The sequence below is a fragment of the Pelodiscus sinensis genome, chromosome 1 (genome assembly GCF_052426305.1).
Source record: "Pelodiscus sinensis isolate ZL-2025 chromosome 1, ASM5242630v1, whole genome shotgun sequence".
Classification (NCBI taxonomy): Eukaryota; Metazoa; Chordata; order Testudines; family Trionychidae; genus Pelodiscus; species Pelodiscus sinensis.
Window position 1 is genome coordinate 343365653 of NC_143052.1, and position 17364 is coordinate 343383016.

The following is a 17364-nucleotide window of genomic DNA, read 5'->3' on the forward strand; positions in this document are numbered from 1 at the left end:
ATTACAAAATACTCAATGTTACTAAGATGTTCAAAATTTACTTCTTGCACTAAGATAAAAAATGTATATGTAAGCGTGTTATATAAATTAAATACTTTTTCAAAAAGTTAAGTTAGTAAATGTTAATGCCAACTAGCATTAGTTTAACCTGGCTGAGAAAAATATAATAATCCTCCTACTGTAACTAGAGAACAATCCAAATACTGTAACTGTAATTACACAGGCATTGAGTAGAAAAACAGGAAGAAGAAGGGCTTCAAAACTTTAGTGTCAGGTCTTTGTTGCCATTATTCTCTTTTTTGGGGGGAGAGAAAGATGCTTTTGATTCTTTGTTGCAGTTTCTCACATGATAACATGTAGTTCAAGCAAGGGGATCCTTTTCAAACCAGGAAATATAAAAAAAAGCTGGCTAATTTTCTTTAATATTTTGCCATGCCCTTAAAGATATGCTTATCTAATTACCACGTAGAACAATATGTATTTTGTACAATGAACTTTGCTGACTTTTGATTAGAAGTTTACTTTGTCCTCTAAATAGAAATCCTGATGGTTAAACTCCCCGTTATGATAGCTATATTGTTATTCATCTGGAATCACTGCACAGGTTAATTGTTTAACTTTGCTTCTGGGGAGGGGGAGCATCCCCCAACATGCATTTATTTTTTCTAAGTCATTCTAACAGGCCTTGTGTGTCTGTGAATTTCCTTCCTGAAAGGCTAAAAACTAGATCTTGGACTACCGGCCTTTTTTTTTGGTCAGAAAATACTGATCAAAACTTAAATTTCACATAGGAAAGTTTAAGTTTTGATTACTTTCTCCTTTACAAAAAACAGTGTTATTATTATTGAAACATTCCATTTTGACATTTTCTTTAAACAAATAAGTTTTGGTTTTTGAATCAAAACAACCACTTAGAAATTGAAATTAATTTAGAAAAATGTAGAAGAACATCAAAATGAAATATTTTGAAATGATCAAAATATACATTTCAAATGACCTAATTAAAATCCTGGAAAGAATTCTAGTTCACAAAAATTCTGAAGATGTTGACTTTTTGCCCTAATTCAGGATGGGAACATTTTCTGAGGTCCTGAAAATTCTCATGGGACAAGAAAACAGTGTCTCATCTACTTCTTCTGGCAACTGTCAATGACTGTGTGCTGAGACAGAATTATCAGCTCCCTCTTTTCAGAAGCTAAAGGCACCATCTTTGCTACACTCTCAGTCCCTAAGAGCTTTGGACCATTCAGGAGCCGGTTAACAATCTTTTATGTTCCATCATACTGAGAAGCCAAGAATTCACACTTAAATCAGAAAACAGTCCATCTGATAGCAGCACCTAAACACACAAATCAGGAACCAGAGCTCTACTAAATCAGGCACTTATTCTGCAAGGAAAATCAAAACTGTCCTTTGGAAAAAACAGTATTTTAGCTAAGACTGGCAGATCACTGCAATACATTTTCTTAACCTTTCTGAATTAAACTAATCATGTATATCCCATTAAAACTAAAAAGAAACAAACCCCCTCTCGCTTAGCAAATCTTTGTCACAACATGGCAGGAAATAAGTAGCAACAATGTAAAACCTTCAGTCTTAAATATAATCTGACTTACTAGAAAATGTATCACTTCTGGCTGAAATTCAGAAGTAAAAATCTTTAGTGAAAACTTCAAATGTACAAATACTGTCCCTACTTTCACACAGCTCTAGTCACCAACTTCAACGAAATTAAAACATATATTTCACAGTCAAGACAAGAAACTTTTTATTTGTTTCTTGTGAAAACAGAGAATTTCAGAAACAGCTCAAAGTACAGGAAAAGGCTGTGCAAGAAAAAAAGAGTAATGCTGAACTTGAACATGGTCAGGCAAGTGGAAGAGAAACTGCTGTTGAAACACTGAGGCATGATGTTTTATATCCTTGGCTCTGAAGGCTTTGACACTGCTTTCTAGAACGTTCTTGATGTTCTGAGATGCATATTCAATAAGGCGGTACACAATATGGCCACATCAAAGAAGAATCTCTGTGATGTTGGGGACTTTATAACACTAAATTAAAATTCTATTTCAAACGTGAGGAGGATTTATTTGGTCTAGGGTGAGGGCAGGATTATCAACACGTGCTAGTAGCTCCTATGTATGTTATGAGTCACAGTATAAATTTATGTTGACAAAGATGGTGAGAGTTACGCGTATTTTTCCTCAAACCATCAGGTGGAGTTCCACTGCTTTATTTAGTAGAAACCTGGGTTTGCCAACACCCTGATATCACACACAAAAGTATGGAACGGATATTCACCTACTTAAAAAATATTGCTGAAGACCTTGTATGTATTACAAATATCTTCAATTATATTAAAAATGAAATACTATACATATCAGAGAAGTGACAATTACACACTTCACTATATCTCCTCAAATTGTAAAATTTTAATTACAAATGATGTGCAAAAACACAAGATACTTTTCAAGGCAAGAAGCTTTAAGTGAGAAACTGATCCACACAATTAACATATAATGAAAAAAGAAAATGTTAATTTAACTATTAGTTCTCAAAATGGAGAAAGTGTGTAATTTCCTTATAGAATATATATTATGCATTCAGTTGCTACATATGCAGGACAGGGAATTTAGCACTCAAATTAGCATGCATAATACCACAAATGTCAAACACTGACAAATACTACCAATATACCTCTGCTATAGTCATTCTCATAGCACTGATAGGTGAAGGCTCAATATCCACGAGCTGAACTGCATTAAAACTCTGAATGACAAAGATTGCACAAGGACAAAAACACAGAGCAAACAGTTAGAAGTAAGGAACACAAGTAAGGAAATTCAGCACACAGAAGTATGAACATAGCACTTTATGTCAACAATTTGCTCTACGGAGAAGTTAGGGAAAATTAAAATTGCTTATTGTTTGTTAAGACAAAGCCAAAAGATAATAGTTTAATTTCAAGGGTGATTTTGTTACAGCTGTTAGTGTTTATTTCTTGCAAAATTACTCATACAGTCCATACATATCTATTAATACAATTTCTGGATTTAAACACAATGTGAGAGCCAGATCTTTTTTCCCCAACCAGGGTTTACCAAGTATGAACCAAGGAATTAAAAAGCAGTAGGAGGTTCTCTCTTTTTAAACCTAAGCCTAGCTGAATATATCAAAAGACTACATGAATTTGAAGCTACTGTATTTTGGAACAGTATTAACTGTATCTTATGTATTTAAACAAAAAAATTTATATATTTTCTTCTGAGTAAACTGAAGGTAATAGACATTATATTTGGTAAATCATTAAATTATCTATTTGTAACCCTACCTTTATGGATACTTGAAGAACCTTACCAGAATATACAAGTTTAATAGATTTAGCAAAAAATGTTAGCTCAAAACAGAAATCCAGATTGTTAGTCACACAAATAGGAGGGAAACAGTGCATGCAGTTACTCCGCAGGTAACAATACTGGAATCTGTTCAGAGTTTTATTGTAATTACATAATACCTATTATAAGCAAAGTTAGTGAAATCAAGTTAGCTACCTCTACCTATTCCAGGAATACCAGCGGTGTTAGTGAACACTAAAAGATTATCAAACAAGGCTAGTTTCTCCCAGTTCACCCCCATAAAACCTTGTTAAGAAGAAAACTAGGATAAGTGAATCACAGAATGTAGGAATGCCCTTACGGTGTCACTGTCACTAGGCTGGAACTGGAAGGGCTGTGGTCTGTGAAATACAGAATTCTCCTGTAAAAACAGCTGAAGATTGTAATCCTGCACCACCTGAAAACAGAACAAATTCCAATTTAGACTTATTTTTTATTTTATAAAATTGGGGTATATTATATTTAGTGTTGCAAGGATAAAATTAACATACTGTACTTCAAATAGGGACCAATTCTGCAGCTGATCCATGCATGGAACTCTCATGTTGGTTTCAATGAGAGTTCTATCTAGGGACAAGCTGCAGAGTCAAACCCTAAGGCAATGACTGCATAAATGACTGCATTAAGACACTAAAATGTATTTATTCCACTTGGTACATTCATCTTGTACTGCTGAAAATATAGGGATCATTGAACTGATAGCAACTTAACCCTCATATAGCATGTTGGTGTCCCTAATGTGTCCAGACAGGGAAACAGAGAAAAATTAAAAGTACTATTATACTCTAAACATTTACAGTACAATGGTCCAAAGTCCCACAAAAAGTATTTCATCTCTAAATTTACAGGGAATTTCATTTACATGTACGGACAATTTCATTTGCATGTACATTATACATATAACTGACACTTTTATTTTCCAGATTAGTTTGAGACTAGTCCTCAAAGAGAACTTACTCATGTAGACTTTTCCACTTGTCTAGCTTTTTAATTACCTGACTATAAGTTTTTATAATTTTTCATGCTTGGCTATCTAAATCAGCTAACAGATGCTGCTTTAACTAAAACTGACACCAAAGGAAGACTTTCAGAAATGTATTAGCAGGCAAACAAAGGATAAAGAGGGAAATGTGTGCTATTCCTTAGTTAAATCATTCTATACTAATGCTATAGTGCAACATTAAAACATGACCGAGTGAATGCTTCCATTTTCTGAACCAGCCTTTATTAACATTTTTTATTTTGGGGTGATTATATACTCAAAGATACATGAAAGAGAAATTGGTAATGTAATTTCCTTACTTAAAAAAAGAAAGAAAATAATTCAAGTGACAAGCATTCTCAACCCAACTTTCCCTACTGACAAGGGCTCAGTCTACCCCTTCTCCTGTGGCCAAACGCTTTCCCTGATGGAAGTTGTCTTGCTGCAGAAACTTTCTCCAATCCTTATTTCCTACAGGAATCAGCTGCCCTAGTATACATAGGTGCATATATGTGAGTAAGTCACACATACATAAACGTGTACATTTTAACATCTGAATGTGTGATCACAGTACATAATTGAATGCCTTCAATTTAAACTGAGCACATTAAAATGTATGTATAATTCAGCTCTTTCAGTCCTGAAAGCATCTGTGAATTTTGGTTAGGGATTTTACAGCTTGGGAGGTGTTGATAGTTTTGAAACTGGAGGCTGAATAATTTGCAGTTTTGTGAGGGGGTTAATAATACCTATCATTAGCTTACACATTTACATAGAATGTACCGGGTATATTCAATTTAGCGATTTAAAGGGCACTGGATCCTTTAAAGCAGGGGTGGAGAACCTTTTTTGGATGAAGGGCTGTTGACCCCCAGAAAAATTAGTCCGGGCCACACACAAATGAGAAGCAAAAAATCCACCAAACCCTTACTGACATGGCCTCCCACTGAGAAGGAGATAGACACTCCTCACATTCCTTTCGCACATCAGTGCCCAGGGTGGCCCAGCCTAGTAGATTGTGTGTGCTCCAGCCCTGTGGTGGAAGGGCTGGAGCGCCAGGGTGGGCTCCCTCCTGGGAGGGTGCTGAGTCTCAGGGGCTGGATGCAGGCAAGCCAGGGCTTTAGGTTTCCTGCCCCTGCTTTAAAACATAGGCTTTGCAGCATATGGCAAGCAAACCAGTGAAAAGTCTGCCAAAGCCTACTAGAACTCTCTGATACATTCTTAAGGTTGTGAGGGATGGGAAGGCATAGTACTAACCTTTCATTCTCAGCTTTCAAAAAAGGCCAAGTGTGGCAGTGTGATGGTGTGTCCATTCCACACTCGCCCTCAAGGGCTTAATGAAGGCCAGATGGGCCAAATACCAATTAAGCAGCAAATGAGGGATATACAGGCTGGGTAGAGAGCCTTGATTAGAAGGAAGCTCACCTGAGCAGAGATGGACTAGTGTAGAAGTATAAACCCAAAAAACTGGCTACCAGAAAGAAACTGGTAGTTCTCTGTTTGGTAGAGAGGGAAGGAGGGAACTCTCAGAAGAGTAGAACCCTCCAGGCTGGCCCAGATGGAGTGCATAGTGGCCTACCCTGAAGAGATCAGGGTGGAGAACAGAGTCTGTGAGATGCAGGGTAAGAAGCAGCCAAGTCAGAGTCCAAATGAATCTTGGCTGTGTTGTACAATCCCTGGGCTGGAACCCAGAATACAGAAGGGGCCTGGATACCCCTATCCACCACTAGGGAAGAGGCACCGGCAGGACAGTCAATTGGAACACTGCCCTGGGTCACTGTGGGAGTGACAGACTTTGAAATGGGGGAATGCCAAGTGACCTGGCTAGAGAGGCAAGTCATGACAAGGATGCTGCAGATGAAGGGCTGGAAGCTGACAGAGAGATGGCATGCAACTGCAGCAAGGGGTGTTAACATTATGGAGCTAATCCTAAGAACAGCCTGAGAAGGCACCATCCCTGCAATGAATTAAACTACCCATGCCAGGGAGAAACTCTCCCAGTCACCTAACTGAGATTTAATGTAATATGCATATGCCCTTGTTCTGAATTTATAATCTAGTAAATGCACATTCAAAAAATAAAAAGCAACCAACAAATAAATAAGAAGAATTAAGGGAAAGTGAGGACAACTGGTCTATTTTACAACATTCTTGATAGATGCTTTGAGACTAACCATACCACACATAATAAGCATGCCATTTTCAAACTTGGCAACTATTTAAAACCAACATTTTTTTAATTTAGCAAAGCATTCCTTACTGAAGACACAATAAATGCTACTTTAGAAATTTTATAACAAAGCTGCTTTTCAAGTTCAGTGTAGAAAACAACTTGTACTCAACACTTGTATAACTCAGAAGTGGGTCACTTTTTCAAAGAAAAATGCACATCAGTAAGACTATACATGAGAGACTTCCTTTAGAAAGGGTTATTATTATTTAGTTACAAATGAGTGAAGAAGACCATACAACTATATTACTATTATTACTGTCCTGCTACAGTAGACTATAAGCCGAGCAAATAAACACTTCTGGGGCATCACATATAATGTGTCTGATAATTTTTCAGAAAACAAACAAATTGCCTTAAGCAGCAATTTCAGGACTTAGCAGCAACATTTAAAAATTAACCTGTATTTTTCAATTCAGAAATTAAATGGATTCCTCACTAATTAAAATTCTTCAGATGCAGTAAACTATGATTAAATATTATTTTTTCTGGTCCACCTCCCAAAAACCAAAGGGTTAGAACACATTATTAGCTTAACTTTATAGTATGAAATACCAGGTACATAATGCACAATTATTAGTGTGCATTATAAAACAAACTGCAGTGTGGGTTTGTGTAGCTTCTCTGTAGAAATAGATCTAAAAAATTCAGTCACTTAAAAATCGTTGATGGGATTTTACCAAGAATTTCCAAAGAAAATTAACCTTTAAATGAGTTGAAGTTTGGAAAATTTAAGTTAAAAAAAAAAAAAAAAAGGCTGAGTAAGATCAGGTGATTAAAAATTAAGTTGCATTACATGTTATGCAAGTCTCTCCAAATCAGGACAAATAAAACTTCTGTACCACAACACATCACAGCATCATGAACTATGTATGTCCTCTTTCTATAGAAAGATATTTTAAGAAGGAAAAACATAACTAATAATTTTTTGAAAAACCCTAGAAATGACCTTACATATCTCTTCCACACATACAGTTATATGACGTTTAAGGTCTGGTATTCAGAAAACTACCAGAAAGCAATCATGGAAAGCTAGGAATCTCTGCTTTTTTATCGTTGCTAGACTTGATGATCATTTGATATGGCAACCTAAAGTTTCCACTTCTCCAGGATTGAATCACATTTGCAGTTAATCTCACACCAGTGCAATTTTGGGTAGAGGACGAAAACTTTCTTTTTAAGCAGATTTTGCTTTTTATGTTTAAAAACAGCAGCTGTTTAAAGCTGCTCAAGGCTCTAGAATGTTATTAGTAGTTCCAGCAAAGATGGAGTATTGGGCAAAGAGAAGGAGAGGCAGTCAAAATACACATAAATGGTTATTGTCTTGACTACTTAAGCAGCTGATGACAGGCTACTTTTATTTATTCTGATGTATAGAAATGCTACAAAAACTGCACTATCATATATTCAAGGTGCTGTTGGAATATTTAAAAAATACATCCCTCATTGCTTTTGGTTAAACATCTTCAGCTATGGAATTCATCTTCTCTCATCTTTGCTCTATTAGGGTGCGTCTAGACTACAGGGTTTTGTTGACAAAAGTGGACTTTTGTCAACAAAACTATACCTGCATCTACACTACTGCCGAGTTCTGTCGACATAACGTTTTGTTGACAGTGATAAACCTCATTCTATGATGAATAACGCCTTTTGTCGACAGAGTTCTATCGACAGAAGGCATTATTGCGTCCACACTCATGTTGACAAAGCGGCTTGCTTTGTTGACAGAACTGGATGTAGTCTAGACGCTCTTTGTCGACTAAAGCCTGTAGTCTAGACATACCCTTAAGAGTCCTAGTAAGACACCTGTAAAATATGCTGAAGGGCACAGAAGAGAGGATGGACAAAGATGTACTTTAATGAGTTTGGAGGTTCTTTCACTATCATTCTGACCTGCTCAATTTTTATATCAGCAGAATTTTAATGCTTGACATATACCTTTATTATAGGATAGGTATTTATATAAATACCAAAACCAAATGAATCACATGGCTATGCACTTTCACACTAGCACACTCACAAGCTATAATGAAATGCAAGTTTTCTGTTTAAGGACAAAGAAAAAGAGAAAAGAATGAGATTACATCAAAGTAATGAGCTAGATAACATCTGTAAAAGTTATTTTCAGACATGACTGCTGTGGTTACTTTTTTGTTATTGTAGGTTGGAGAGGCTGAAAACAAAACTACTTATTCCAGATACAATGCAGAAAATTGTTATTCTACCAAATAAAATATTTACACAGACTTCTGACTGAGTAGAAGCTTGCTGGCACAAGTGTTTGCTCTAAGCTAAACTCCATAAAAGTATGACAAAGGGTGAAAGTAACTTAAAATTTCTTACAGGTACTGTCCTATTGCAACCTAAGTCCCTGCCAGCTCTTTAAATAGCTCCCTGCTGGCTTTTGCCACAGCTCCGCCAGCTCTTGCTAGAACTGCGCACCACTTACTTTAACCTCTGCTTACAAGAAAAAGTTTATTTTCTGTGCCAAAGAAAAGTTTATTTTCTGTGGATAAAGGTATTTTCTACACAAATGGCCTTTAGAAATGAGTTTAGACAGTCAATTCAGAGAAAAAAGAGCAAAGAATTGCACACCTTTTATTCTGAATATGAAACATTTAACTAAAATATTGTAAAACATGAATATTACAAACTCCATAAGCACATGGCCACTATGAACTATCATGATACTTTTGGAGAGCATCATCAACTGGTCAACTATTATGTCTTTAATCAGCACTAAGATACATACACAAGCAAATAATTGTAAATATGCGTTTTTCTGCAGAAAGCTAAAAGGTATTTTCATCTTTTACCCTAAAGCTGTCAAATAGACTGGCTAGAATATAGCAATCAATTTTTAATCTGTCCTTTACAATCTACAGCAAATAAAAAGTATTCCCTGTTCCTAAACTACTATAACAAGATGAGTGAGGAGTGATTTTAAAGAAATATGTAGTTATTTGAATCAACATCTAGAAGTACATAAATATGCTCCTTTCCCATTCGAGAGATTATGGTTCATATAAGGAATATTACAACAACATCTCAAGTCTAGTTGGGTTTTTATTGTACTCAGAGTTTGCAGGAGAGGAGGTTATGCAAGAGTCATAAAATGAATCTGGCAATGACCAGCCCTATTTCTGATTTTGGTTACTTGAGGCAGACAAAGATAAGAATTACAAGATTCTAATCTGTTTTCTATATTTGCCAATTTTAATACAAAAAAGAATAAAAATGGTGTTTTTTTTAAACTAACAATGACTAAAAATGATCTAAGCAGTTTCATACTGCTATTGCTTCATGGATTACTAATGTTGCTACAAAACCTTCACACAGAGCGAGTGCAATTTCTCTTTCTTACAGTGTAGAACAGGAGTGGGCAATACATTTAATGGTGGGAAACGTCAAGATTTTGGCAAGTGGTCAAGGGCTCCACTTCTATGGAGGGGGTGCAGTGTCTGGGACAGAGATCGGGTGCAGAAGGGAGCTTGGGGTAGAGAACTGGGGTACAGGAGGGGGCATGGAATCAGAGAGAGTTTGGGTGAACAAGGGGGTTGTGATCTGGGGCAGGGACTTGGGGTGTAGGGTCCAGGAGAGGATACGGGTGCAGGGGAGGATTCTAGCCTGGGGGAGGGGCTCTAGAAGGGGGTGCAGGGTCTGGGAGGGAGTTGTGACCTGGAAGAAGGGGGTGCAGAGAGTTTGGGTGGTGTCCAGGATCATGGGTGCAGGGTTAGGTAGGGGGTATGGGTGCAAGAGAGGATTCTGGCCTGGTGGAGAGGTGAAGGAGGGAGTGCAAGGTCTGGAAGGAAGCTGTGACCTGGAAGAAGGGGGGAAAGGGGTATAGAGGTTTTGGGTGGGGCCTGGAGCATGTAATTGGGGGGAAAGAAGTGGTGGGATGCCAGGGGTAGGCTCTGGCTGGGACGCACTTACCTAGACGGCTCCCAGCCAACAGCCCTGCAGGAGCCTGAGGCAGGTTCTCTGCTGAAGTGTCAGTTGGTTGGCTGCTCTACGTGGATCTGCTCTGGGCATGAGAGAGAGATGAGGGAGAAGGCTGCACACGCTGCTCCTGCCCCCAGAAAAACTTCTCAGCTCCTACTGGCCGGAAACTGGACAATGGGAGCTGAGAAATTTTGCTGGTGGGCAAAATCTCCCTCTTCTTAGAATCTTTTTAGGTTTTGCCAAATTTAATGCAATACAGGGATGAACACATGTATAATACACCTTAATAATATCCTATATTAGTCAGTATATTTTGGTAATGAATCTCTAGTGCTCAAAAGAGACAAATATCTTACTGTATGTTTTAATTATTCAGCTATAAAAAATTTAGTTAAAAGGCTTACCCTGCTAGAAGTTTCCAGTAAAAATTGGAACGTATTCTGTACAGCTTGGCATGTCTCTAGCTCAGTTCTGCTGAATGCCATTAAATAATCCTTAAGGTGATCATATACATTCCCATCAAGAGCCTGTATAAAGAGGGGAAGAATTATTAAAAACAGTAATTAAAAAGTGTGCAGGATCATTTGTTTTATTTTAGATTTATAACCTAAATTCTCTGAGCACATTAATCTATGTAACAACAGTTCTCAAACTGTGGGTCCAGGAACCCAAAGTGATGTCATTTTAATGGGGTTACTAGAGCTGCCATTAGACTTGTTGGGGCTCAGGGCCAAACACTCATTGCCCTTGGCAGCAGAGCTCAGACTCTGGCTTCAGCCCTGGGCAGTGGGGCTGAAGTCCGTCGGCTTCGGCTTTGGCCACTGCCTGGGGTATTAGGGCTCAGGTTTCAGCTTTGGGGCCCCTGCTTCGGGCAGCAGGACTTGAGCAGGGTCAGGTTTTTGTCCCCCTTCTTGGGATCATATAGTATGCATATGTCAAAAGGGGGTCAGTCCAGTGAAGTTTGAGAACCCCTGAACTACAATAATCAGAATAACCTAGATATTCCAACTTTCACTAGGTATAGTACCAAAGTCATTGTCTTAATTCCACTAGATGGCACCACAGAGCACTATAACAACAACTGTATTTCAATAAAAATGTTTTTCATCCAGTTATGTAAGGTATCCATAGAAGAATGCGAAGGTCGAGTTTGGATAAATGATGTTACTTAGAGATATATTCTCAATGGGAAGTGACCTTTCAAGTAAAAGGGTGCAGAGCTTCTACTGGAAAGGATGTATTTTACTGTGCAGCATTCTAAATGTTTTCATGGACCACTTAATAAATACAAAAGTCTTAATTTGAATTGTAGATAATATTGATGACAGCAAGAACAACTAAGTGTCCATTATTTTATGTATAGACATACATACATCCCTTCTCCAGGCATATAAATACCTGCTGCACAACAGCAGGGCCAATCATTCAGGTTGAAAACTATTAATAATTACATTATAGCACAGCTCAAAGGCCACATTGTTGTACTTGCTAACAAAAATTACAGTGTAAGCCCTGATCCACACCAAGGTACGACAGTTTAATTTAACATATTTGCAAACTGATTTAAACCAGAGCAACTGTGTATGTGTACAGATGCAAATATGTCATTTTAAAACTAGTTTATATTCTTTAAGCCAATGTAAACTTGTGTAGCTACACACAGAATTGCACCAGTTTAATTAAATCAGTCAAGGAAAATAGTGCCTGTTTTCAGGATTTTTTGAAAACACTTTTCAAGGAATGTGATTAGGGCAAGTACTATCTTGGAAGCCTGCTTGTTTGACATTCAAGGAGTTCTCCACCTCTGGGGCTGACTATGAAATTAGGTACTCTAGAACATTGAGATGCACAGAAAGCAGCAATATCAAGTGGCAGCTTGATGCCTAATTTAGGTCTTTACAAGGCTTTAGGAAGCCAATGCACCAGATTTTGGGCAGTCTTCTTTCACTGTATCAGAGGGATAACTGTGTTAGTCTGAATCTGCAAAAGTGACGAGGAGTCCTGTGGCACCTTATAGACTAACTGAAGTGTAGGAGCATAAGCTTTCGAGGGCAAAGACCCACTTCGTCAGATGCAACTTCTTTCACTGGTGGCTCTTGTGAAGCATTGAGCCAGCCAAGAATGAGTATGTGGGCCAAGATGTTTCATGAACTCTGGAAGAATGTTGTCATAGTCAACAGCGGTGCCACTTGATGTTATGTAGTACCCCATCCAGCTTAATAACTATGAAAGGTTCAGAGCCAGCTCTGGCTTTGTGTTGCCTGCAGAAGACTTTCTGCTCGATCTGGACTCAACTCTTCACTTCTCTTTCCCATGAGAAACAGGAGACTATGCAGCATGATACTGCATGACACACAGCTCTACTTGTTATAATATCAAGAGCCCTCCCATCATACATTACTGATGCTATTGAACTGCAACAAAACTTGGAAAAGGGTCTGTTCTAGCACCAATCTTGTTCAACCTATACACCAATGACCTTCCACCAGCCTAGTAACTGAAGCATATTCAATTTACTTAGGCATGACCCTTAACTGAACCAGGGATGTAATAGTATAGTCAATTAACCGATAACCAAAAGCTTATTGGTTAAATGCTATAGACTACACACATTTCTGATCTCTCCCCCCCCCTCCAGTAAATTTAGCAGCAGGCTGGCCAGCAGCTAGGGTTACCAGGTAGACCCCGCCAAAAAAAACGGACACACTTGAGCCGGGGGGTGGGGGGGTGGGAGGAGGGACTAGCCAGGAGGAGGGCAGGGCTGGTTGGGAGGGGGTGGGGCGGGAAGCAGAGTTGGCGGGGGGGGGGGGGGAGGGACATCTGGGAGGAAGGGAGGGGACAGGAGGAGGAGGGTGGGTGGGAAGCAGAGCTGGGGTAGGTCAGGGGCAGTGGGGCTGGCCAGGAGGAGGGGGGGCCCCGGGCGTGGGGGCAGGAAGCAGACCTGGCCAGGGGAGGGTGTGTGTGCGCGCGTGCAGCCACTGGCTGCAGCCAGAATCCAAGGGGCCGTGCCCACAGCAGGAGCTCCCTTTAGTTGCAAGCAGAAGCCGGGCGGGGGGAGGGGCTGGGAGTCCCAGTCCCCGCCCCACCTGGCTTTTGCACACGACCACAGGCTCCCAGCACTAATTACACCCCGCCTCCCAATCTCAGACCCGCCCCCGCCAGGCTTCGATCCGGCACCCTGCCGGAAATTCAGAAAATACCAGACATTGCACATGTCCGGTATTTTCTGAATTTTTCTACTGGACAGATGGTGCAAATACCGGACTGTCAGGTAGAAAACCGGACATCTGGCAACCCTACCAGCAGCTCAGTTCAGTCCTGGCTCACACTGGCTCTGGGACCTACTCCCGCTGTGGCTCTGGATTTAAAGTGTATTAGGAACCAGCTGGGCTGGCAGCCCGGCTCATTTCCGGGTCCAGGAGCTCAGACCCCCCCCCCCTAGACAGGGCTGCTGCCATCCTGCGTTGCTGCCTCTTTATGAGAGGCAGCAGCAGATGGCAACAGGCAGCCGGTCCATGAGGGGAGCTGGTTTTTGAACTGGCTCCCTTCACGAACTAGTTCCCACCTGACACCTCGCACTGCTGACTCTGATACAGAAGCAGCAGTGCAGAGTCACAGAGGGCTCCTTGGGAGTGAGGCTGGAGTGAACTGGCTGCCAGCCCCGCCCCCATGTACTATAGAACAGTAGAGTAACTGATAAGAATTCATGAGGTTGCTTGACTATTCAATTAACCAATATTTAACATACCTAGACTGAACACTGAGATACAAAATCCACCTGAGCAAGGCAGTTGAAAAGGCTGACACACAACAACCTTCTTGGCACACCGGGAGAACTTTCTGGAAAACTCTCTTCTAATTTTAGTAAAGCAACTAAGATTTTAGTATAATCTATTTTATCCACACATTACATTTTTTTATTTTACTACCTGATAAGTACAAAGTTTGCTGTTGTTCCTGAAAAGTTCCAAAGCTTTTCTTCTAATTTTTATATTTTTTCAAATTAATTTCTAGCTCTTTCCATTGCAAGATATGGCCATTGAAATAAAAACAGATAAAACACTCTAGTTCTAGGTAAACAAGAGCAGCTGAAAATGTGGGAAGATCTCCCAACTACAACATGCATGACACACATCTCCTACCTAAGGCCATGTATAAGGTACCATTACCCATTAACATAGTTTCTTCTTATTATTTTTTAAATAAGAAAAATAGTAATTGCCTAGGCAACATTACGGTAACAATTAAATTATCTCTCTCTCTCTCACACACACACACCCTACCTACCTACCTACCTCCAGGAAACTTAAAAGAAAGGATTCTAAAAGAAACAAGGTCATGTTGCACATTCATTATGTCTTCTCTTCTTGCTCCTCTTGGTACAGCATAGCTCTACTACATCTGTGGTCCAGAAAGATTTTAGGTAGCCTGATGTCCACTTTTCCTAGTGTCCCATAAAGTTTGTTTACAGCCACTAGTCTGAGCTCTCAGTGTTCTGTGCTGTTAATAAGTTCTGTTTTTACCCCTAAATGTCCTCTAATAAGCAGTGGAAGTGCTGGTAATGCTGCTAGAAAACATTCACCTCCTGTGATCTTATCTATTTCTTTTAAGATTGCAGGGACTGTTACACTTTAATACTGAAATTCAAATCTGGCTAAATCTTTATAAAAATGTCTACTTTACTGCAAAACCAGCAAGGTGTTAATTGTATAATCACAGTATTTGCCTCCTTCCTGTATCTCAACAGGATATTATCATATCAAAACCACGTGAAATATTATGTACAATATGAGACTACTCATGTAAAAAGAGACATGATGATTCTTCCCACTTTATCTTTGACATCAGGACTCAAGACAATGCCAAGTTAGAGAATGCAGAATTAAACTTTCCAAGAAAGCAACAATGTTTAATGTAAAATCTGTTCCATTTAGATCAAATGCCATCTTAAAAAGATGAGAAAATTTAAACCCTATTAAATATCACGGAATCAGATACCTTTAGAACTGCTTAGTTAAATTCTGTATTTTTTCAATTTAACAGATATTTAAACAGGTTTGGAAAATAGAATGCTTTGAATATTCTTTTTCTGAATTCACAATTTAGAATATTGATTCTCAATGGTTTACTAATAAAGAGGTTATGAATTTTCCTAGCTTAATTTATTTCATTACTTTGCCAATATCACAGTTTCCTTTTAATTCTTCTGTCTCTAATCAGAAGATGTAGTGGTTTGATCATTTTATATTATGTTATAGATTTCCTCAAAACCAAAGATTTAAGTGGAACTGAACTTCAGAAATTTTAAATATATTTGTCTGTTTGCCTGCTATAGTCTTTAAAAATGTAATTGTAGAAATGACATTAGACGCTGAATCTCTCATGTTCATGGAAGTAATTTATTTAGTGCTCTTTTACAGTAGTATTCACTAGTCTGAATTATACTAGATATGAATACTAGTATTAAAGTATTAAATCATAAACCAAAAACATTTGAAGAATATTAGCACTCCTGGAAAGCCCTCCTCCTCCCCTCCAAAAAAAGTATCCTGATATTTTACTCTCTCATGCGCTTTAAAATTCCAAGGGACAAACAGAAAATGTTTGAGCCAGGCACATAATGTAAACATGTGCAGTGCAAGATTTCCCAGAGAGATCTGTCAGTCCATTTCAGTCATTACCCTAAACACTCTTGCTATTATCATTTTGATATTTTCTTAAGCAGAAATTGCTGAATGTGTGTGATGAAAATTTAGTGCATTAACTTAATGGACCATATTAGCTAACCCCATCGAGTAAATAACATTTGCAACACACATCTACAAGCTTGCACATCGGCCATCAACACTAACCTAACTGGTTTACAGTGTGCTGAATCTTTTAATGAATGCTAAATATAGCTTTTCTTTTTTAAAAAGAAAAATCTTTTATTCCTTTTAAATACTGAGTAACTATATGACAATACCTATTGTAGGGGTTAATGGTATGATTCACGGATGGAATGTTAATTTAAATGTACAATTGCTTATTTCTGGCTGTTGGTGTCATATACATAATACTACTCAACAACTTATTTGTGCTTTTTTTCCTGTTACAAATTTCAGGAAACAATTTAGTTGATGTTGATGGCTAGAATTTCCTTAAATGGGTGGAGGTAATATAACAAAATTAGATCTGACCTTGATCTGCCTTATCCATTCATTTTTGGAATGTACTCTAAGGAAAAGTTTTAAATGAACTAAACAAAGTTCATTGTGTTTGTTGAGTGATAAATTTTCATGTTATCTGTTAACTGCATAGGTATTGCATCATGCTGGTAAAACAGGTTTTCCTGTTATCAAAGCAAAAGCAGAAACTATAATGGTAGTTTCATATATCAGATGCCCAACTCTTTTTTCTTTAGGTACAGTGTATCCGAAATTAAAAACTAGGTTCTTACACCATGTCCAGCTCAGATCAGTATACCATATGTATATGCACCTGATCTACTCTGAATCCAAACTAGATTATAATTCATTGGAATTCAGGGACTGTGCCTTTTCTATTAATTATTTGTATTAGTCTAGCACCTAAATACCCCATTCTGAGATGACTCTTAACTGGAAGAGTTTACAGGAAAAAGAGCTAAAGCTAGAAAAAAGTGGAAGGAGAAACAGGCATAGGGAGAAGTGGCTTGCCCAAAGTCACACAGCTGGTTAATAAAAGAGACAAAAATAGAAACCAAAGTTTGACTCAGTCCTATGCACCACTCACTAGGCCATTCTGTTTGTCTTTATGTTTCTTTGAGTAGCACTACTGCTGGCACTTGAAAAATA

At 38.5% G+C, this 17364-nt stretch overlaps 1 protein-coding gene across 5 annotated transcripts in view; it reads right to left on the reverse strand.

The window, feature by feature from the left end:
* Positions 1–17364, reverse strand: part of FCHSD2 (FCH and double SH3 domains 2) — a 264319-nt gene that overhangs the window by 62241 nt on the left and 184714 nt on the right. For 3 of the 5 annotated variants that reach the window (XM_075919548.2, XM_006130860.5, XM_006130862.5), the window contains 3 exons: positions 10954–11076; positions 3697–3792; positions 2698–2769 (listed from right to left, as the gene is read on the reverse strand). In XM_075919548.2, the coding sequence (XP_075775663.1) occupies positions 2698–2769; positions 3697–3792; positions 10954–11076 (291 nt within the window). The remainder of the gene's footprint in view (positions 1–2697; positions 2770–3696; positions 3793–10953; positions 11077–17364) is intronic. The other 2 variants (XM_075919549.2, XM_075919550.2) reach the window with 2 other exon arrangements.